Source organism: Aphis gossypii, chromosome 1 (genome assembly GCF_020184175.1).
Source record: "Aphis gossypii isolate Hap1 chromosome 1, ASM2018417v2, whole genome shotgun sequence".
NCBI classification, from domain to species: Eukaryota; Metazoa; Arthropoda; class Insecta; order Hemiptera; family Aphididae; genus Aphis; species Aphis gossypii.
In genome coordinates this window covers 49,924,368-49,946,649 of record NC_065530.1, presented here as the reverse complement: position 1 = coordinate 49,946,649, position 22,282 = coordinate 49,924,368, and the positions used below count along the sequence as shown (strand labels likewise).

Below are 22,282 nucleotides of genomic sequence, written 5' to 3'. Positions count from 1 at the left end.
TGAATACATATTTTTGAATTTTTAATCGCTAATTCTATTATAGGTACTATAATAATACATTTACTATTTTGCATTGTATACCTACAAAACGAATTTGACCTGAGATAGTCTATCATATATTCTATCCTAAATTATTAACTGTATTTAGTATATTTTCTTTTTTAAAGAATTGGTATTGATTGGAATTACGAGAAAAGTGTTTTCAATTTTTAAGGAGTTTTCCAATTTCTCATGAAACTGTTTTATAGAAGGTGGTAGCTGTAGTAGCTGTACCTTGGATGGTTTTGATTAATGATTTGGAGGTCATCGTGGATTAGTTTGTTTATTACGTACAATGGACCATACTTTGTCCTTTTGCGAAGATATATAGAAAAATATATTGAAAAGCTTAAATCGTTTGAATATTTAATTTTATTAGCTAGTCCCGGAGTTTAACTGTTTAACAGTGGCGAATAGGCCTATTGGGAAATCGGGATTATCACGGTAGGCTCTTAACCGTACCAAAATATGGGGCCCCCAGTTAAAACGCGATATTTTATTACTTAGCCAGTTAGGCCTGGATTTTAAAGCATAATAACTAATAAGCAACTAAAAAAGTACCTACACATTTGTTTTTAAAAAGCAAAAAGGAAGTATATTCATTTTTAAAAAAAAGAGTATGATCAAAATTTAACATGAACTAGTTAAAAGTTAAAACAAAATAAATTAAATTAAATTTATTTCACTAAATATGAATAAAATTTTTATTAAAAAATTACCTAATTTAAATTTAAAAAAGAATTAACTACCGTGTATTTCATTTAATTTGCAGTAGTGAAACTGACTATTTTTCGGTAGAATATTTAACATAGAAAACGAATTCTCTACATCCACTGAAGTGATCGGTGCATACTTCATACAAGAGGTTTCAAATAACACTAAATCTGAAATGTTGAAGTGGTCGATATCGATATTTAAGGCATACTGATCGTATGTCGACAGGTACTGCAAGCTAGCAGTGGCGTAGCCAGGGAGGGTTTTAGGTGTTCTCTCTTGGCATTAAAAAAAAAATTGTTATTATAATTTATATAAATTTTTAGTTTTGTTAACTGTTATACTTATTTATGAAATGTATTATTCAATTAGCGTACAACTTAGTACATTTTACCGCTCCTGGACAGCATATTTTAGAGATGAGCAAAAAAAGGTAATTAAATCCCCCCCCTGGTAATTTCTGGCTACGCCACTTTAGGCTAGTATATATAGATTCATATTTAATAAATTTAGTAAACAAACCGATAACGAAAACAATAGGAAGTATACTAGCCTAAACATTTAGTCCGCATTCTGGGTTTTTACGTTTCTTATTAATTCAATTTTTTATTATTACTATAGTAGTATAATAAACATATTATATAATTCTACAGTATATTTATTTAAAAAAAAGCATTTACATAAAAATAGCGGAAAAATAAATCGGTTTATTTAGAGTCAGAATGACTATGACATGAAACGAATTAGATTTCTATCCCATACATAAAAAAGAAGCATAAGTACCTATGCTTTAAAATCCGATTACTACTTATTATTTATTAATAATAATATAATATCGAACTATATCAAATTTGGAAACAATTTATTTTATTGGTATTTGAAATTAAAAATGAAATATAAATACCTAAGCGTTTACGGCTGTACGAATAATACATGAAATTGTACGTTTTATGGCGTAGGTATTTAGGATTTTTTTGAGGGGGGAGGTATGAGTATAAAAATAGTTTTTCTCCCTCCGCTCAAAATATATGAAGATACTATCAATTTATTATGACTTCATACCTACCTAATATAATATATTATATTTAGGGCTCAGATTTTTAAGCATAATAAGAAACAAAAAAAGATTACGATTATTTTAAAAATGCCAAAAAAAAGAATATTTAGGTATTTAAAAAAAAAAAACAAGACCAAAATTTAACATGGACTAGTTATAAAAATGAATAAAAATGTTTTGAAAAATTAATTTAAATTAGAAAAAAGAATTAGGTATTTACCATGTATTTACCTAGATCTGCAGTAGTGAAACTGACTATTGTCCGGCAGAATGTTTTTTTACATAAAAAACGAACTCTCTACGTCCATTGAAATGATTGGTGCATACCAACTTCACTTCATTGTCCATAGCAGAAGTTTTAAACTACATAACACTAAATCTTAAATTTTGAAACGAGCGATATCGATGTTAAAGGCATACTGGCCGTATAGGTACTGGCGTACTGCAGTCTATATGTAAATCGATAATCTATAGGTTTAATATATTTAATATAAACAAACCGATAAGGAAAACAATAATAATTCAATATAACCATTTAGTCCGCATTCTGGGTTTTTACATTTCTTATTAATCCATAAAATGAATTTAAACAAAATTTGTTTTTATTACAATAACAAAATAAACATATAAAAAATCCACAGCAAGAATAATTTTAAAAAAACCATTTACATAAAAAAATTAGTTTATAAGGAATCAAAATGACGTGAAACGAATTTATGTATAAAAATTAGATCTCTTAAATAAAAAAAGAAGCAAAGGTATGCTTTAAAATCCTAGTTTTAATTAATAATTATATATATGTTTATTATAGTAGGTGTATAAACCTTATAAATTATAATTATAACCTTATAACTTAACATAGGTAGGTACCTATAATATATTAAATATTTAATAATATAATTTAAATAATGAATCATTTATTTATTTATCATTTAATAAACAAACTGTAGCCTTCTATAAAGGTTTTTTTAACTACATCGTCAATAATTTCTTCAACGTCCAATAACCTTATGTTTTTATGAATGTAAAGCTTTGTAAGCCCATTTAAACTGGACTAAAATTAAAATAATATTCAACATTTAAACAATTAATAAATACAACAAAATATTTCATTAATGAATAGGGAATATTTACCTTCTATAAGAATTTCTTAAATATGTTTTTAATTTTTTCATTTAAGCTAATAAGCTAAAAAAAAAAGGTCAAGGAGGAAAATATATCATCACCTCCCGTCAGGGCCGGATTTAAGGGAGGGCAACCGGGTTGACAGCTTTGGGGCTCCACAATAGTGACTTCGGAAAAAAAATCTTTCAAATTACAAATGCACTGTCACCCTGCTAACCGGCGTCGAAAGGTTAAAAAATTGTTTATTCTATTTGGAAAATAATTTGGGATCAGGAGGCCCCCACTCCTTTGATGCCTCGAGGTCTCCACTCCTCTAAATCCGGCCCTGCCTCCCGTAAATACGCCACTATGTATGTTATGAGTAATGAATATAATAAAATTGTCGTTATTATAATGATGTAGTAATATCGTATATTTACGATATTATATTATATAGCATGATCGCGGTAACTGGTAAGGAAGTGAGAAATGAGTATCAGAATACCATCGATTATAAAAACTTAAGAATTTATTTAAAAAATTATTCAATTGTTCAATGTCACAAGATCATTTAGAAAGCTTAATTATGTTAATGAGTATTGAAAAATAAATGTTAATTTTAGTCACGGCTTTAGATAGAAATCTAATTTCTATCTAAAGCCGTGATTTTAGTTAACTTTATTTTTCAATACTCATTAAGAAGAATAATTTTACATATTTTCATAATTTTGACTGCATATTTTTTACATATTTTCATGATTTTGACTGCATATTTTTTACATATTTTCATGATTTTTACTGCATATTATGTGGCATATTTCGATACTTTTAAGTGCATAAAAATCCGCGCTCTATAAGTCTATTGATAAGGTTGCTGCTTAAAGTGATTTATAAAAAAAAAAAAATGTAATAATAATTATGACTGAATACCTACTTTTATAAAAAAATACAATAATATGATATAATAGGTAGGTATATACACTTGTTTTATAAATGCATTCCGAGTGAAGCGAGCAAAATAATTTTGGGACCTTAAATTTATTACTCGGTAACATAAAATAGCCCTATCTATCTCTGGCAGAGTAGGTATGACGCATATGTTTATATGAGGTTTGCCATGGCTACTTGGTTATTAATTATTAAAATATTATTATATTTCATGAATGCTATATTTTTTCATGACTGGCGCGCATAAGGCGGTAATAATTTTAATATAATAATAAAAAATGTATAATAATATAATGTGTTATTCACTTTTTGAATAGCACGCCTGTAAATTATAAAAACAATGCTATAATAATAATCGTTAATAGATATAGTAAAAATGTAAAATTCATAGTATATTGAAAATAGCAGAGTTGGCCAAAATTGTTTTGGTCACGATCTACTAAAAGTGTACTTCTCCTTTGAGGATCGACTTCTGTAGAAATTTTTTTTTATTATTGATTAACTATAATTATTAAGAAACATATTGGGCGCTTGGCTCTAAAAATAAATTCTAAGTTTTAACACATAATCGACTTTGAAATTGTCCGCGATCGAACGTTTGACCAATAACCACCCCTGCATAATGATAAATAGGAACCTAAGTAAAAGTTTTAAGTTCTTTGTTCCTACGATTAATATTTATAAATTGTATTAAAATAATAATGATCATCGCTATTCGTTATACATAATTGTTCAAAATTTAAATATATAATTTAGTCCAAAATATGAAGTTAAAATGACTATAAAAAGTAATCGTATTTAAATACTTTTTAGATTTTTTATAGTTCTAGTATAAGCTACAATAATTAAATTAGGGTTAAACCCCTAAATCCCTCCCCAATATACGCCACTGGTATAAAATACAATTTAGTACAATTTTTTTGTGATTTCTATTCACAGTGGTCAGTGTTTCACCCGTCATTCTCATCGTACTAATGACCTCGCATTTGCCGTCGTTGAGGCAAAGTTATAGCTAATATACCTCTTATAGTTTTATACCCCGGATACCTATAGTTTCTACTGACTCAACTTTCAAGTTTAAGAGACTTTAACTCCCCATTAAAGTTTCGATCGCTATTACAATTATTAATAACACTCAAGGCCAAACATTTCAATACCTATGTAAATATGTTGATGACCTGACCGTTTCTCACATAGACAGTCATGTATGGGACGGTGAGACTATCAAGAACAGGTAAACCAAAAAATTAGTTTTAGATAAATTTAAAAATAAATGTTATTAATTCTGAATTTCTTTAAAATAAATATTTCGATCTTATTACTTCAATTTATATTACATCATACATGCACTAATGACTAATGACACACGAGTTAGGTTAATAGGTTATTATTACCTTATGGGATTGCTATGTAATTTAAAAAAGTGTCTAAAATTAAAAAAATATTTTAAACAGAATCATCTTACAGAGATTTTTCCGTGCAATGAAGTTGATAAGTTAAATACTGTTTTAGATTGTATAAAATTATTACAATTATAATGTAAAGGAATTACAATTAGAATACAGTATTTCAGTAATAGAATTATTTATATCGATAATTAATAGTAAAACTGTATTAGTAGGTACCCAAACGTCCTAAATATTGATTATTCTTAGGTTAGATCGTGTATATAAAAAAATAAATTGCAATAATTGTATTTTAAGAATTATATATTTTGATATAACCCTTCCACCACCGCTATCGTGGAATTTGTATGAATCACTCTCAGCTTGGCAGACTACAGTTTGCAGCACTGTAGTTGTTAGTTTCCGATTTATGATAAGTACGGGTGCGAAGTCGCAAAGATGACAATAACAACCTTGGGTTGTTTCCAAGTCCCATAACTTTTGTTGAGAAAAAAACAATTTTAATAGACACAAATACACAATACGACGAAAGGATTGCGTAAAATGAACTTTTGGAGTTGACAGTTTCGTCATCGTTGTTGTTGTATAGTGTTATTCTTTATTGATCATCAATTGTTCACCGTAGTAAATTTGTGAGTAAAAATCTTTTAACAATGTCTACGCCAGCTAGGAGAAGATTGATGAGAGATTTCAAAAGGTAAAAACTTAATTGCAACCACGTCATATGACAATTAAAAATAATCTTATTGTATTTACACATCACAGCCCTATTTGTTACTTAAACCAATTGATATTAGATTGCAGGAAGATCCGCCTACTGGTGTAAGTGGAGCACCTACTGACAATAATATTATGATTTGGAATGCAGTTATATTTGGGTAAAGCTATACCTATTTTATATTATGTTGACAAAAGTTCTATGGTTTAAATTTTGTTTTAGGCCACATGATACGCCATTTGAAGATGGCACATTTAAATTAACTATTGAGTTTACTGAAGAATATCCAAACAAAGCACCAACAGTAAGATTTGTATCAAAAATGTTTCATCCAAATGTATATGCAGATGGTGGTATATGCCTAGATATATTGCAAAATAGATGGAGCCCTACCTATGACGTATCTGCCATACTAACTTCAATTCAAGTAATTACTAAAAAATGAAGTCTTCAATAATTTAAAAAAAATATGTACATCTACTTTACTGGGCTCCTTCATATTTAATAGATTAATTATTATAAATAAATCGTTTTTAATCTTATAATTGCGTGTTTTATATAAGTGACTAGTTATAACTGCTATAGTAAAGATAAGAAATACCATAAATGATTTAATAATAGTAAATCAATTAAAAAATATTTTTAACCATAGTTTGAAATAAGTATTTCTTATCCATTTTGTTAATTGGTTTTTGTTACCCCTAAATATTTTTAATTCATGAACCATTATTTCTATATACCTAAAAGTGCCTAATAAAGTAGATATTTAATATTTTATTAGATTTTTCATATTTTACATCATTATTTTTAATTATTTTTATTTAGTCATTACTTAGCGATCCAAATCCAAATTCGCCAGCCAATTCAATGGCCGCTCAGTTATACAAGGAAAACCGACGTGAATATGAAAAAAGAGTGAAGGCTTGTGTAGAACAGAGTTTCATCGATTAATTTTTTTTCAAAGTGCTTAAATTTTCATCTTTAGTATTTATCAAATATTAAGAAAAATAAATATATTTATATATATGTAAAATATGTATTACATTTCCAAAATTCAATATTCTTGTTTTATGAATTTCATTTTTCTTTTATTTGGTAAAACATTGTTATATTTTGTGGCTTAAAACTAACATTATAAATATATAATATAATTTAAAAATAAAATGATTTAACATGTTTGAAATGATTAAATCAATTAGATACATTTAATAAATTGAGCTAAATTATTAGATCCACAATTCTACCTACTGATATCTAGTCTTGATACAACTGTAAGTATAATTAAGAGTATATTATATTTAAGTATTGTTTACAATTTTATTTTAATAGTGTAAATGTTTTGTTAATTTTGAATCAACTCACTAAGTGACATACTAAAAATTATGATTATTAATTCATAAATGATCAGTGATCATATTGATTTTTAATTTTTAGAATTATAAATCATATTAATTTTAATATTATTTTGAATTCCAAAGACAAGAGTTGCAATGAAAAACTTTGTGGTTATGTTTAAATCATTAAAAGGACTTCATATATTTCTTTAATATTAATTTTTATTTTATTTTCATTGTCTGTGTACTGTTGTAAATTTACTATTTCAGTCATAGAAAAACCACCCCTAGGTTATTGTAGTTAACCATGGAACAGTAGTTTTTAAACCGTGGGATGAGTCTCCCTTGGGAAGTACGAGCACATGGCAAGTGTGAGGTAAATATTGATATTGTATTCACTATACACAAATAAAAAACTCAATTTAATTAGGTGAAACACTTACATTTTTTTTATTTTTGGGAATGTGTTAAGTTTGGGAACTGCTAGTATAAGGTATAAGTAAATAATATTTGATATCCAATTTCAATTTGTGAATTATATCTGAGCTTTAGTTAAGTATATATTTTTTTGAAAAATTTTATTATATTCTTTGTTCAAAATAATAATTTGAAATTATGAAATGTTAGTAAAAATATATTTAATCTATTATATTGGTTATTTGAATATTTTACATTTAATTATTCTCCAAAACTACTAATAAAATATAGATTACCAAAATTTACTAAAAAATATTATTTATTCACACTTATTTATATTAGTCATTAATGTACATTTTTTTTTTACTTGGTTTGTATGTAAAATATAAAATGTAATATATTTTTAAAGTATTATCCACTCAAAATTTGGTTTCAAAAATAAAAATTTAACAATACTTTTAAATTATCTTATATAAAATAAGTACACAATATGAACATAGCTGAGGTAAACAAGTTTACCACTGATCTGTTGTTATGTAAGTGGTATTTGTTCTGCCTATGTTTGTGAAGTATAATTATTTAAAAATCACACTTATTTGATAATTTTTACAAACATAACACTTAAACGATTAATTTTGTTCTTGATTCACCTGATTACCAATATTAACTTGAAGTTCTTCGTGATGTCTTTCTTTCTTTAAAAGTGTTATTAATATATCATTTTCAGAAATGTCATTTGATATATCCAAATTATACGTATTAACCATCATTAATAAAGACAAAAAATATCGAGCAACTTCTTCTTTGTCTAGTCCTCCAACTAATTCTCTAAATAATTTTTTTTCTCCTATAAATTCAAAGCAGCTTAATATACGTGTTCCATATTCATGTACATCAAACTCTGTTCTTTTTTCTTCTTCTTCCAATATAGGACGCAGGTTATTATGCCATTCTTGTACTCGTTGTCGCATTTTCAATTGTTCATTCATCTAAAATAATAAATAATAAAATTATATTTTCTTTATAATGTGAACAATTAAATTTACCATTTCTATTTGATTTTGTTCATGTTTCTGCATCTCAATTGCATTTCTCTGATATGATTGAAAATTTTCGATATTGGCATCCTCAATTGGTTCTTCATTTTCTTGTTGGTCAACATTTTCAAATAAGTCATTGTCATCATGAATTGGATTATCAAACCCTATAAATCCTGGTTCATCTGCACATCAGTTCAAAAAAATAAATATTTTAATTTATAAACATATTTTATATAGCATTATTTGTAATTTAATATGTTGATTTATTCTAGCTCTAGAAATTTAGTTGTGTAACATTATGGTTTCTACTAAAAGTATTTATTAAATTATTGGTCCATAAAATTAAGCATAAATTATTTTTTAAAGTAGTCTAAAATGTATTCATCATTGCTTATTGTAAAGATTAATTAATAGTGTAACATACAACACCAAACATGGTATAAATATTATATATGATATACACTATTTGCTATATCAAATTGTTTTTAATTTACTTAAATCTTATTACATATTTTAGTAGTTAAGTATAGGAAATAGTATTATAATAATGTTATTTGTATACAAAATGTTCTTTATTTGAAAATTATAACTTCTCTTTTGATACCATAGCTTCAAGAAATGGGAGAACATTAGAAAGATACATTTTATTTGGTAGCTGTTGTCCTATTTAACTGTTTTAAGATATATTTTAAAAAGCAAAATTTTAATCTAAATTAACTACTAAAAGGCAAAATGGGTTATACAATATAATGAACACTATGGGGTAACCAACAATTTATGTTTTTGAGCACACAAGCACTGATGTTTTTCTGAAAATGTACACATGTTACTTGACTATTTTTAATTTTAATACTAAAACTATAATTGAAATCTAACTTTCTCTTTACTTCAATTTTTTATGAAAAAAAGCACTGTGTTCGTATTACATATTATGTGTTCATTATCATAACATTTTTGATTCTAAATTGAATAATACATATGTTGGTTTAACAATATGATTTTCTTTTGTGTACATATTTATTTTAAAAAAAATGTTAAATTTTAACTACAGTTTTTTTTAATACTTATTTGACAATTTAATTATATGTAAAATGTAGGGCACTGAATTAATTTTGTACAGTTATTTAAGCATGAATTACAATAAGAAAGAAACTGCACTAAAACTAATCTAACTAACTATTCTATAAATTAAACAATGAACCATATACCATGGAAAACCCAATGGCATTTTAATACTTATATTTTTAATTAGGTCACAAACTCTGTCTAAAATTCACCCTTTTTTCAGACCAACCAATTTAAGAAAGTAGTTCACAAATATTATAATTAAAATATTATAGGATTTTAAATACGTAAATGTAGGTAGACCTTAAGGCTTACGCAGTCAAAATAATGCTACTAGTAAAATGTATATTCCAATTGATATAATTAGTTCTAAATTAGTTGGAATTCTTATGATTATTGATCCTACTTAGTGGAATAATTACTAATCAGGACTATAAAACTAATAAGCAAATTAACAATTATAAATTTAAATCTAATTGTGAAATACATAGCAGCAGAGGATCAAACTAATAAATATAATCTCGAATTCACTTAAAATGAACAAAAACTACAACATTTCTCTATTGTAGGTTTGAATCTATATACCAAAAACTATTCGATGCAGAGATGGTGTATCAGCACTTATATTTCTATGATTAAATGATGTATTTTAAACAAATTTTCTACAATACCATTGTCCATCACATATAAAGTAAAACTCATTAAGGATGTTAGTTTTTCTGTATTTAATTGGATAAAACACCATCTTACTTTTAATCAGCAGATAACAATAAAATATTATTTACATGTATTGTTTTATTTTATTATAGGGCCATACTAACCGGTAGAATTCTATTGGTTATTAGTTTATTACATAAGAAATTCTACTGGTTAATACTAAGGCTCTATTAACTCTTAATTGTACAATGAAATATAAATTTATAAATTAGTGAAATAAATATTATTTGAGGTTTAGTGTAATATAAATTTGATAACATTTATGCTTACAATCTTTTTATGTAGTGATTTTGTTATGGTCAGTTAAAAATGGTGTATAAAATGATAAGTGATATTGATTTTGGAAAAAATGAATATTTTGAAAAAATACAATGAGGGGTTTATACTTTATAGACAAAAAAAAAACAAAAGCATTTGATGATAAAGTAGGAACTTAACCTAACCTAGGGTTCATTCACTTTAAGGGCTGTGTTGAAAAATAAACATGAAATTTAACAAGGAAAACTGATAATTGGGAGCAAATAATAAAATACAGGAAGTAAGAATAGCTGGAAAAGGTTTTATTAGAGTGATTTATATTTTTATAATAATTAATAAACATATTTTATTATAATAAACAAACTCAATACTTTAAACACCTAGGTTTTTTTCAATCCCTACATAAGATGTACTTGGAACTAGTATCATAAAAAGCATCTTAAACGAGCTACACTGTATTAAATAATAGTTATTTTAAAATTATACCATATACTATTGTTGTAGTTAATAGTTAATACCAGTGTACACTATACAGGTGTCACAATAAATAAGTTAAAATTAAAATAAATAGCTTAAAATTAATCAAAATATTTAATTATGTATACTGAGTAATAAAAAAACGTACCGAAAAAAGTTTAAATCCCCTACATTTTTTAAATTATGAAAAAATAACAACATTTTGTTTTTAAATATCCCAACATCGTAGAAATATGAACTTGAAATGTCAATGAACAAAATTATTGTGCATAATAAACATTTTAAATAATATTCATAGATTGCTCAATAACTTATGAGGATCTTTATAATTCTCCAACATTAGGTAAGGAATTAACTATTATTTTTCGATGAATTTGTTAACTACAAAATAATTAGTAATTTTTCAATAATTCGTTTAAATTCTAACTTCAAATACTCATAACTCATAAGAAATTAATGTGGATTTATGATATACATATTATTATTCTTATAATATAACGTCGCTGACACGAAAAAACTTCCTATGTACTAAAACTTAATTTTTCAGGAGAGACGAAAAACGTTTTAAAAAATCACAAGTTATCAATGATTAATGAAAATAGATTTAAAAAATATAAATTTTTATTCTGAAAAAAAATTGATATATTTATATTTATTGTACAAATTGTAAATATTTCATCACATGGGAGATTATATTAATTAATTTTTTTTTATGAACATGGAAAAATCTCCCATGTGTATATTTCAAAACAATTTATTATTTTTCATTAATTCTACGGTAATGATAGCATATTGGAGTTTTTATCAAAATGACCGCCTATTTTTTCTGATTACATGGATACCATTATCTCAAAATCGCAAATTTGGCACATAGGAGGTTTTTTCGTGTCAACGACGATAAGGAATCTTGTACTAAATTTTCAAGCTCTATAGCGAATCATTACACAGCAAATAAAACTAAAAAATATACTTAAATTTCAAAAAATAGCTCTAAAAGAATAAAATTATTTTGAGTTATATATTTCCATAATAACTATTTGCTGAGAATTTCAAGTATTTATTATTATCCATTATTAATTTTTTAGTTACAATAAAATAACAAAATAACATACCACCATTCTTCAATTTTTCTTCCATTTCTTTATCATGATCTAAGGATAATAAAAGTAATTAGTATTAATTTAGTACAAACCTCATAAATTAAATTTTGAAAACTTACAGTCAAATCGTTCTTTTTCTTCAGCTGAAAAAACCAATAAAAATACTTGTATTAATATAATTTTTAAGAGAAATATTAGTGAAATATTTTTAACATTACCTATTATACGTTTTTTTTTAATTTTAGCTGTTTCAGATCTTTGAACTTCCAGTGCATCATGGATAAGTTGTCTAAATACGTGATCAGCATATAAACCAGATTTTAATCTAAACATTTGACATGTTAATTCTGCAATAGTATATGTTGGTAACCACATTCCACCATCCTAAAATTTTTCACATTAAAAAAAAAAAATTAAGTCAATTAATCAGATTTACTATTCATAAGCCTTTACTTTGAGAAGATTATTATCAATAGATTCAAAAAATCAAAAGATTATTTATCAATAAAAAATCACTTAAAAATATTTCAACCCACTAGGAAACACAAGAAATTAATGAGAATATCTTAGTAGAACAATAATAATATTATTATAAATACCTAACCTAATCTAGACCTACAATTTTTAAACTCATTACCATTCAATACAAATAAATTAAACATTTGACACAACTAGTATCTAAATATAAACTTCTATATCACAAAAACATAGGACTCGTTATGAAGACAGAATAATACAAGAATCAAGTAAAACAATACAAAATTAAAACATGTATATTATTGTTATACAGTCAAACATACAATCAAAGAATTACAAAATATAACGTAATAGAATACCATATAGGTTGTTACACTATTCTTATTGGCAATACATCACATTACAAAGTATGAAATAGGTATTCAGTATATTTTTGCTAATAATATCAATTTTTTATTGAACTTCTTACAAGGAATTAAAAATTATATATTTAAATAAATAACAGAAATTGGATTCAAATTTTTTGACACAAAGCATAATTTTTACTTTGGAAAATAGACCAAATAAAATTACAAATCTAATTTTATATAATTACTACTAACAAGAAATATCTCAAATATATAAAAAATAATAATATATATATTAAAACAGACTCCTTCGAATCTAAAAAAAAGGTGTAAAAGAATTACAATTATCTGTGAAAACCTAATAACCAGATATAAGCTTCTTTTTTGACCTAGGTGATCCAAAAAGTTATCAACATTTATCATTGTTATGTCACACCATAAATTATAAAGAATGGTCAAGAATCGTATTAAAATGCAAATAAACAAGCAAGTTGATACCAGAGCAAGTTGGCTTTAGCCAGGCAAGGCCTGTACGGCCTATTTATTCAAAATATGTCAAAACATAGAGGATGGCTTCGAAAACAAAAAGATAACGGGAGCAGTATTTTTTGACCTTAAAGCAGTGTATGATACGGTTAACCACAATAAATTGCTACAATAAGTGTATCACTACACCAGGGACTGGCAATTCGACTTTTTTTTTTTTTTTTACTTTGAATAATTAATATAATTGTTATTGGCATATTTGTAATTAAACACAACAAGAAGAAGAAGTAACCTGAAAATTATTTCATTAACCCAACAATACACTAAACAGTAGAACATATAAAATACTAAGAAAATAAGCATAAAAATAACACTATCTTTGCTTTATTATTGAGTACACTGAACAATTTAGAAAATATAACAAATACTAGATATTGCAATACTCGCAAAAAGAAAAATTATACAAACTCTAAACAGAGAAATGAACATAATATTTATTTGGATACCAGGTCATAATAATACAGAAGTAAGTAAAAAAGTGGACCACAAAGCTAAGAAAGCAACAGAATAAATCATCACTCGCATAGAATATCGCATATTAAAAATAAATAAATAATATTTTAACTTTATTATATTTTTAACCTTTGATGATGGGGTGCAAGGTAATTATTATTTCAATTATTTTCTATTTGTAATATGCCATAAATTATTTTTGTTTGGTTTTCCATACTCCACTGAGTAATGCTATCTTTTCATATGGAATAAAAATTTAAAAAAAATGTATGATAAAATATTTAAAATATGATAAACACATTTCAGAATATGGTCTGAATTACGCACATCACTAAAGATTAATATAAACAATTATATAAATAGGTTTTATCAGATTTTATGTTATATATCTTATAAATATTGGGAATATATTTAAAAAAAATAGCAACTAAGCCATTGATTATTATTTATTACTTATCCTTGTAACTTTTATTACAACTCAAGTCTGAATACCTTAAATGACTTCTTATTCAAATAACAATAATAAAAAAAGGAAAAAAAATCATTAAAAATCAATGCATTAGTTACTTTTTAAGAGTGAAATGAATAAATTAACTAAAAACTACATAAATTAAATGTATAATAAATGTTTACTTACTTCCTTTTTAGATCCTTTTTTCTTTACACAAGGTTTGTCTACATAATTATTATCCTTAGCATTTAAAATTGGAGTCCATACGTCATCAGTATTTTGAGGTATTTGACTAACATTCAATATATTTACTGGACTATAAAATAATATGAACATCATCATAAAATTGAAAGTTATACTGAAAAGTATTTTATTTACTTTGGTAACATTGCATTAGCAACACAAACTTCATCAGTAACAGTCTGATCAAAAATGACTGGATCTGGAGTACTTGGATGTATTTCATCAATTTCATCTACTTCCATTAAATTCATTGGTAACTAAATAAATAATAATAACTTTTGTTAAAAAAAATCATGATTAAGCTAAAATATACGCTAATAATAATAATAATAATATTATACTGGGTCAGTGCTTTTTCGATAATTTAGAGGAGTTGCTGATTTTGAATCTGCATTAGTGGGACAATCAAATTCTTCATTTACAGCCAAATCACGATTTAAAGGAAAATTTATCCTAAAAAAAAATTGATTATTAAAAAAATACAATCCACATACCTAATTATTTATTATAATATTCTTACATATAGTCATATTTCTTTCCAATATTTTCTCCGTTTCCAATACAAATATAAGGCAATATTTTAGAGTACTTATTATCTACTTTTATGTTGGCATTTAGTACAATTCTTTGTACAGGTGGTTTTTTACTCAAATTTATTACTTTACAATCAAAAATTTTCACTATAACATTATATTATTTGTTGATAATTAGTTAACTGTTTGGGGTTATACTACAGTATATATACTTACATGTTCCAAAAATTTGACCTTTGATTGGCTCAAAAGAAGAATAAAATTTAACCTTCTTTTCTTTTTTCTTTTTTTTATTTCCAGCATCGTTCTCTGCATCATAATCTACTTCAATATTTTCATTTATTCGACTGTTATAATAAACCAAAATTTAAAATTATTTACAGCAACTATATTTTACAAGTAAATTCCTACTTATAATTTAAAAAATGTAATTAATAACTATCAAATATTGATTGAGTATTAAAAAGCAGTTGTTCATCAAAAGGTAACTCTTAAAAAGCCATCATAATAAAGTGAAGACTTTTTTTTAAAGTAAAATATGATCAAAGGTTATGTTTGATACAATACAAAAAAATTGAATTAAAAACCATATTATTACTTCCATTTGGGGAATGAGTTGTGATAAAATTGAAGGAATCAAAAAGAGATAATTATGTGTTAGGAAACCTATAATTCTATGTTGGGAATTAGAGGAAAAATAAATCTATGATATTTAAAATTGGTTGGAACAAAGAATTGCCTAATTATTAAAAGTAAGACTAAAACTCACTAAGCACGGAATTTCCCAATAAGTTTCATCATGACATCAATTAGTTGATCAACTCTTTTTTGATAAATAAGTATAACATTTTGAATCATTAATGCAGCTTCTACAAATACTAAGGCACCTTCATCAGTTGATAATTTTAAGTGATTCAAAAATGAATCCAAATCCTGCAAAAAATACACATTACAAATACCTTTAATATGTGAAATATTATATTTGTTGTATAGAGGTTTACAATTACCTTGATAAGATCATATTGAAGAGGTTCACATTGCTTCTTTTTTATAATTGATTCAATAGGTCGTAATAAATTTTTAAATGCTTCATCAAAATCACTATCGTCTTGATATTTACGTACAGAAACTTCCACTGAAAACAAAAATATTTATGATACTTAAAATTATGGTTTTATTGGCATTAATATAATATTTGAATAAAGTACCACTTGATTCATTTTTTGAAATATTGTTCATTCTGGTATGTTATCTTGAAGGATAAAATATAAATAGAACAAATTCTGAAATTTAAATTATTATTACTTATTAGTTTATAACACAAATCTAGTAATAAATATAAATAATAATTAATTATAATAGGCAAATACTGACACTATACACTAAGTTTTTAACCCCCTATTAAAGGGTCTAATATCCCTGACAAATTTTAAATCTAATTTCATAATATAAAATACTATATTATGTATCACACTAATACACTATTGTGAAACTTATAACCAATATGCTTTATTATTATTTTTTTACATTATAAACAATTTTTAGATTTTTATTTGCATATTTTTTTCAGTTTCAACTTACCTACTTACCAAATTCTGAATTTTATTGATAACAAATGTTAACTTCAAAAATATACTAAAGATCTGCTTTGTATTAACTATTAATAAATAAAAGAAAAGAAACAACATCATTCAGTTTTACTAATAAGTTTATCAATATTTATTGTAAATTGATTATTAAATCCCTTCAACTGTACAAATACTGTTTTCAAACTGTTTAACATTATTAATTATGTATGTAAGTATTAATAACATAAGAATATGAATTCAATTAATTCACCAATGACATTTTAATCTAGTAGCAATTTCTTCTAAAAATGATGTATGATTGGCATATAATTTTAGATTTTTATCTAAATCTACCCATTTTACTCCAATTGCATCATCTCCTGCCTGAAGTTTTAATATTCCAACATTAACTCCTTTCTCATCATGAAAAAGAGTTGCAATAGTTTCCATCCAAGCATTATCAGTGTTTCTAGGATCATCAACATATCCACGATAAACTTCTATGCCTTCATTAAATATTTTTTCTATTTCTTTTCTTATTTTTATAACATCTTCTTCAGATTTTTGCAACAAGTCCAAAGCTTCTTCCATAAATTCTCTTTTCAAAGTTGTTGAAATTACTTCTCCAGGATCAACCATACCACCAGGCAATGCCCACTCACTGGAATCTTCCCTTTGAATAGCAACAAATTGAAGAATAGGTTTACCACTGTTTTTATCAAATACATATTCATTGTTAGATTTTTTCCAACGAGTAACAATGGGATCAGCCGCATGATTTGGGCCCCAACGTCCAAGAATTCCACGGCCAATTATGCCAGTTCGACCACAAGGATTCAAAGGATAGCCATTTTTAATTTTATAAATTCCAGTCGAACTAATTCTATTAACATAACCATCAATAGTATTCCAACTGGGTTGGGAGTCAAATTCACTCAAATTTAGATCAGCCCATGGTTGACCAACTACACATGTAGATGTAAACAATGTTGGATTATACATCGGATATTGTGCATTCCAACTAACTTTATCATCTGGTACATGAAATCGAATAATTTTTCCATCTGTTTTAGGATACACATTGTTTCTACATTTAATGTGGAACATGATTTTGGCGAGCATTTGCTTTTCTTCTAGTAAAAATAAAAACAAATAACTGATGTTGGAATTTATTAGTTTATTTATTTATATTATTATACATAGAAATATATAATATTATTATACACATAGAAATATATGTGTATAGTTTTTTTCTAAAATAAACATGTAAGTGCTTCGGTAGAAATATAGAATTTAGATAATAACCAACTCAACATTTTATCAACATGGAGTTTATATTTAATTTACTTAATGGGATCAACCTATGAACTTTTTTTATAGATTGATGACATAGGTATACAAAGTCTATTTGATACTCTTAATGAGTAATTGTATATTAGTTTTTAATGATTGTAGAATAAAATATGCGCATTTAAAAAAAAAAAACATATGTAATATAAAATATATGAAATATTAAAATAAAAATAGTTATAGCTAAAAGTAAATTTTAATCTCTATGTATAGTCTAATAGCATAAATACTGAAACTATGGTAAAAACTATGAAAGAACTGATTCAAAATAAATTCAACTACACACTTTATCAATATTTGTATCATATTTGTTATTAACTGTTTTAACCTTAGAACCTAATTATTTATTGACTTATTGTTCATTATTACTTATCATATGTAAAATTAAACTCTACAATAGGAATATATTTTTCTTTATCGTTCACTGTATCTATAACTACGCACTGAACCAAAGATAAATTCCAATAGATATAGACATTAATGATTTATAACATAATATGTATACAATTAATATAGTTTTGCAAACATTATAATAGTAACATAATTTATTTTTACAAAAACTGTTATATAATATATACTATAAAACTTCAATTATATAATATAGAGACTAAATAAAGAAAATATTACTTTTGCATTAATAGCTAATATACTATTATTAAGTAATATAAAAAATGGCTGATCAATTAAAAATTGGCAAAGAAAATGTTCCAATCAACATAATATGGTTACGTGACAATTGCAGGTAAAAAATAAATATTAGTTGAATTATATTTAGTTTTAATAGAAAAAAAAATTCTTATAAATAAACTTTTATCATGTTTTTTCAGGTGTTCAGAATGTTATGATCATGATAATAATTCTAGAAAAATAACTACTCGACAATTCCTTAAATCAATTAATACTAAAATTCAAGATTATACACAGGCAGATAATAATTTATACATAGAGTGTTAGACTTTTATAAATAGAATCTATTTTAAAAGATACCAAAATTTTTTTAATGTTTATATATATATTTTTTTTAAATTATAGGGTCTGATGGCCATAAATCTGTATATGATACAAAGTGGGTAATTGACACATGGACAGAAAATAAAATAAAAATTGAACCAATCACTTGTTTTGGTGAAGAACTTGAGAAACTACCAACAAAAGTATCTTATAACAATCTAACTCAAAAAGAATGTCTAAAAGAATTGATAAAATCAATTTTAAAATATGGTGTAGGAATTATTACAAATGCAAGTAAACATTATACAATTATTATCAAGTTTTATTTTAATAAGAGTAAATTGGTAAATTTATTTATGTAAAAAAATATTTTATTTTTAAATACCTAACAATTAAATTAATAAATAAAAATTGTAACTCCTGGTTGCTACGTATGTATTTAATTTCCTAATTAAAATATACAATTTATAAAAATATTACATTTTTTATTAAGCTCATGAATTGACTTAGTTTATTTTGGTTAATGTTATATTTATTTAATTGTATTTTAAAATTTTTTCTAAAGCTATTGAACTGATTTTTAGTTTTTTATGTTTAAATATATAAACAGTTGTAATTAAAATATTTAAGACTTATAGGAGTGACATTATTCATTTTCTATCAACCAAATAATTTTTTAGAAATGTAAATATATACCTAATAGCTAATTTTAAAAAATTATCACATAAATATATTATAGGCAAAATTAGACAATTTTATTAGAACAGGCCAAGTGATAAATATGGAAAAAAATTCTAAATCTTTAATTTTTATTTTAAACTCAACTAACCAATTTAATTTAATTTTTAATTTATTAAGTCAATTTGATACTATGATATCCAGCCATTATTGATATCAATGTGTAATTTGTATGTATACATCTTTATATAAATTACTAAGATTTTCAGGGGATCAAATGTTTAAGTACTTTGTCCAGCAAGAGAACACGCAGCAGCTTGACAAAAATTTATTATTCTGTGCATTACTATTTGATATCCCACTATAATGGAATTAGTCAAACCAATCTTGATTGTAGAGTGAAAAGTGGTAATGTACAAAATCGGCGTATCCTCTTGCAGGACAGAGTATAATATATTGTATTTTATCAAATAATATAAAAACATTTCTGACAATGATCATATTATCAAAACTAATTATCATAATTTTTGTTTATTTTAATGCCTAAAAAATACTTTATATTTGTAAATTTATAATATTCATACAGGTAGAACCAACATTGGAAGCTACAGAAAAATTGGTTAGGTTCATAGCACAACCACAAGAAACTAATTTTGGGACAATGTGGACAGTTGGACTTAATGAAAATCATAAGGATCCAGCATATTTAAATGGTCCATTAATAGTACACAATGATAGCACATATTACAATGAAAGTACAGGGTAAAATGAAAGAATGGATAATCATAATATGGAAAACTTAATTTTTCTAATTTATGTATAAAACCAAACATATTTTCATATTTCAGGCTTCAAGTATTTCATATGTTTGAAAGAGATATTAATGGCAAAGGAGGTTTAAGTACTATAGTTGACGGGTTTAAAGTAGCGGAAATATTAAAACAGGAAAACCCATTACATTTTAAAAATCTTACTGAAATTGAAATAGAATCTGAATACATAGAACCTGGTTTTCATTATAAATGTAAAGGACCTGTTATAAAAATTGATCCTACAACAAAAGAAATATACCAAATAAGGTAAATTATTTATTTAATTTATTATATAATATTATATAACTGAATAATAATAATTATGGTGATGTTGAAAAAAATAGATTCAATATATACGATCGCAGTGCGTTACCACCATCTCGTGCCAATGAGTTTTACAAAAGTTATGCTCATTTTTTAGAAATATTGGACAGAGAAGAATTGTATTGGAAACATGGTTTGAAGCCAGGAACTGTAGTTATTTATAATAATTGGAGAGTATTACACGGTAGAACATCTTTTACGGGAAAACGGGTTTTTGGTGGATGTTATTTATCTATGACTGAATTTTTAAGTAAAGCAAGGACATTAAAATTAATATCATGATATTTACTAAACCATAATATAGTCAAATTATTTAGAAATAAATACTGTTAAATGTAAGCAAATATTATATTATTAATATTGATAATACTTACAGTATTGTTATTGTAGTGTTTTCAGATAATGTAGAAATATACTGACATAATAAATAGTAATTTAACTTCTGATAACTTGTTTTTAAAGATATATATGAATAATGAAGTATTATTCTATTTAACTAATGGCCATTTTTTTAGCTGTAAAAAGTCATTATCAAACATCAATATTATAATTTATTAATAAAAAAATAATTATAAATAATGAAAACAGTAATACCGTTAACTGGTTAATTTTTCGACGCGCACTATTTATTTTTTAATATTTTGATGGTACTTAAATTTTTTTACAAAAAAGTCATCTACAGTAAGTAATAACTAATAAGTATAATTTATATCTCGCATCTCAATTTTAAATTTTAAATTATCGATAGTATAATCACAGAAAACAAAAAACATCAAAGTTCACTTCAAAACTCATTTTACCACAGTTTGTTTTAAAAAAAATGCTTTTAAACAATGTGGCCATATGTAACATAAAATGAGAAATAATATACCTATGGGATAGACCATATGTCCATATCACGATGAAATCGTGGACCATATATTTATTCTATAATGGCCGTGTGAGCAAAGAACAAACAAGAAACGACACTCTGCCGTGTGATAACAAAGTGGAGGCTCGGCCTTGAAGTTATATTCGAATTATTGGAGGCTCCGCTTTGAAGTTGGTACCGGTTTTTGTTTACAATAAACTACATGTATAGTAATACTTTATATTACAACCAATAGGCTATACCACGGTTATATACTATAACCGTGCCAGCTGCACTCAAGGTCA

At 25.1% G+C, this 22,282-nt stretch overlaps 3 protein-coding genes across 5 annotated transcripts; 2 read left to right on the top strand and 1 right to left on the bottom strand.

Annotated features, from left to right (window-relative positions):
• The first annotated feature begins 5,692 nt into the window (after positions 1-5,692).
• On the top strand, positions 5,693-7,019 carry LOC114123612 (ubiquitin-conjugating enzyme E2-17 kDa). Its single transcript, XM_027986652.2, has 4 exons — positions 5,693-5,965; positions 6,066-6,146; positions 6,209-6,413; positions 6,812-7,019. Exons 1-4 carry the CDS (start codon positions 5,922-5,924, stop codon positions 6,935-6,937), a joined length of 456 nt encoding a protein of 151 aa, XP_027842453.1. The 5' UTR covers positions 5,693-5,921; the 3' UTR covers positions 6,938-7,019.
• Positions 7,020-8,038: 1,019 nt separating this feature from the next.
• LOC114123609 (ADP-ribose pyrophosphatase, mitochondrial) lies at positions 8,039-21,901 on the bottom strand. Of its 2 annotated transcripts, XM_027986646.2 has the most exons (15): positions 21,722-21,888; positions 21,502-21,642; positions 16,653-16,727; positions 16,452-16,579; positions 16,214-16,377; positions 15,661-15,791; positions 15,432-15,591; positions 15,253-15,364; positions 15,047-15,168; positions 14,855-14,984; positions 12,613-12,778; positions 12,514-12,537; positions 12,407-12,445; positions 8,784-8,959; positions 8,039-8,726 (listed from the first exon to the last, which is right to left on the bottom strand). In XM_027986646.2, the coding sequence occupies exons 3-15, from the start codon at positions 16,681-16,683 to the stop codon at positions 8,367-8,369; spliced, it is 1,743 nt and encodes a 580-aa protein (XP_027842447.1). In that variant the 5' UTR covers positions 16,684-16,727; positions 21,502-21,642; positions 21,722-21,888; the 3' UTR covers positions 8,039-8,366. The 2 variants fall into 2 exon arrangements, with proteins under 2 accessions (XP_027842447.1, XP_027842448.1); XM_027986647.2 differs by lacking the exons at positions 8,039-8,726; positions 8,784-8,959; positions 12,407-12,445; ... (8 more) ...; positions 16,452-16,579; positions 16,653-16,727 and adding an exon at positions 17,135-18,145 and having other exon boundaries at positions 21,722-21,901.
• On the top strand, positions 18,829-21,576 carry LOC114123610 (trimethyllysine dioxygenase, mitochondrial). 2 transcript variants are annotated; one of them, XM_050198482.1, is made up of 6 exons: positions 18,829-19,104; positions 19,190-19,311; positions 19,395-19,607; positions 20,582-20,753; positions 20,840-21,070; positions 21,148-21,576. In XM_050198482.1, exons 1-6 carry the CDS (start codon positions 19,034-19,036, stop codon positions 21,407-21,409), a joined length of 1,071 nt encoding a protein of 356 aa, XP_050054439.1. In that variant the 5' UTR covers positions 18,829-19,033; the 3' UTR covers positions 21,410-21,576. The 2 variants fall into 2 exon arrangements, with proteins under 2 accessions (XP_050054439.1, XP_027842451.2); XM_027986650.2 differs by having other exon boundaries at positions 18,840-19,104; positions 19,395-19,603; positions 20,578-20,753.
• Positions 21,902-22,282: the final 381 nt, after the last annotated feature.

What these genes read in the sequence shown, in the direction of transcription:
- LOC114123612 (XM_027986652.2), top strand. Translation starts at nt 5,922, where the DNA reads ATGTCTACGCCAGCTAGGAGAAGATTGATGAGAGATTTCAAAAG. An exon ending in TTGATGAGAGATTTCAAAAG is followed by an intron (nt 5,966 to 6,065) that starts GTAAAAACTTAA and finishes AATTGATATTAG; the next exon opens with ATTGCAGGAAGATCCGCCTA. An exon ending in CCATACTAACTTCAATTCAA is followed by an intron (nt 6,414 to 6,811) that starts GTAATTACTAAA and finishes ATTTTTATTTAG; the next exon opens with TCATTACTTAGCGATCCAAA.
- LOC114123609 (XM_027986646.2), bottom strand. Translation starts at nt 16,683, where the DNA reads ATGAACAATATTTCAAAAAATGAATCAAGTG. An exon ending in TTCAAAAAATGAATCAAGTG is followed by an intron (nt 16,580 to 16,652) that starts GTACTTTATTCA and finishes TTTTGTTTTCAG; the next exon opens with TGGAAGTTTCTGTACGTAAA. An exon ending in ATCGAAAAAGCACTGACCCA is followed by an intron (nt 15,169 to 15,252) that starts GTATAATATTAT and finishes TTATTTATTTAG; the next exon opens with TTACCAATGAATTTAATGGA.
- LOC114123610 (XM_050198482.1), top strand. Translation starts at nt 19,034, where the DNA reads ATGGCTGATCAATTAAAAATTGGCAAAGAAAATGTTCCAATCAACATA. An exon ending in AGGAATTATTACAAATGCAA is followed by an intron (nt 19,608 to 20,581) that starts GTAAACATTATA and finishes TCATACAGGTAG; the next exon opens with AACCAACATTGGAAGCTACA. An exon ending in AAAGAAATATACCAAATAAG is followed by an intron (nt 21,071 to 21,147) that starts GTAAATTATTTA and finishes TGAAAAAAATAG; the next exon opens with ATTCAATATATACGATCGCA.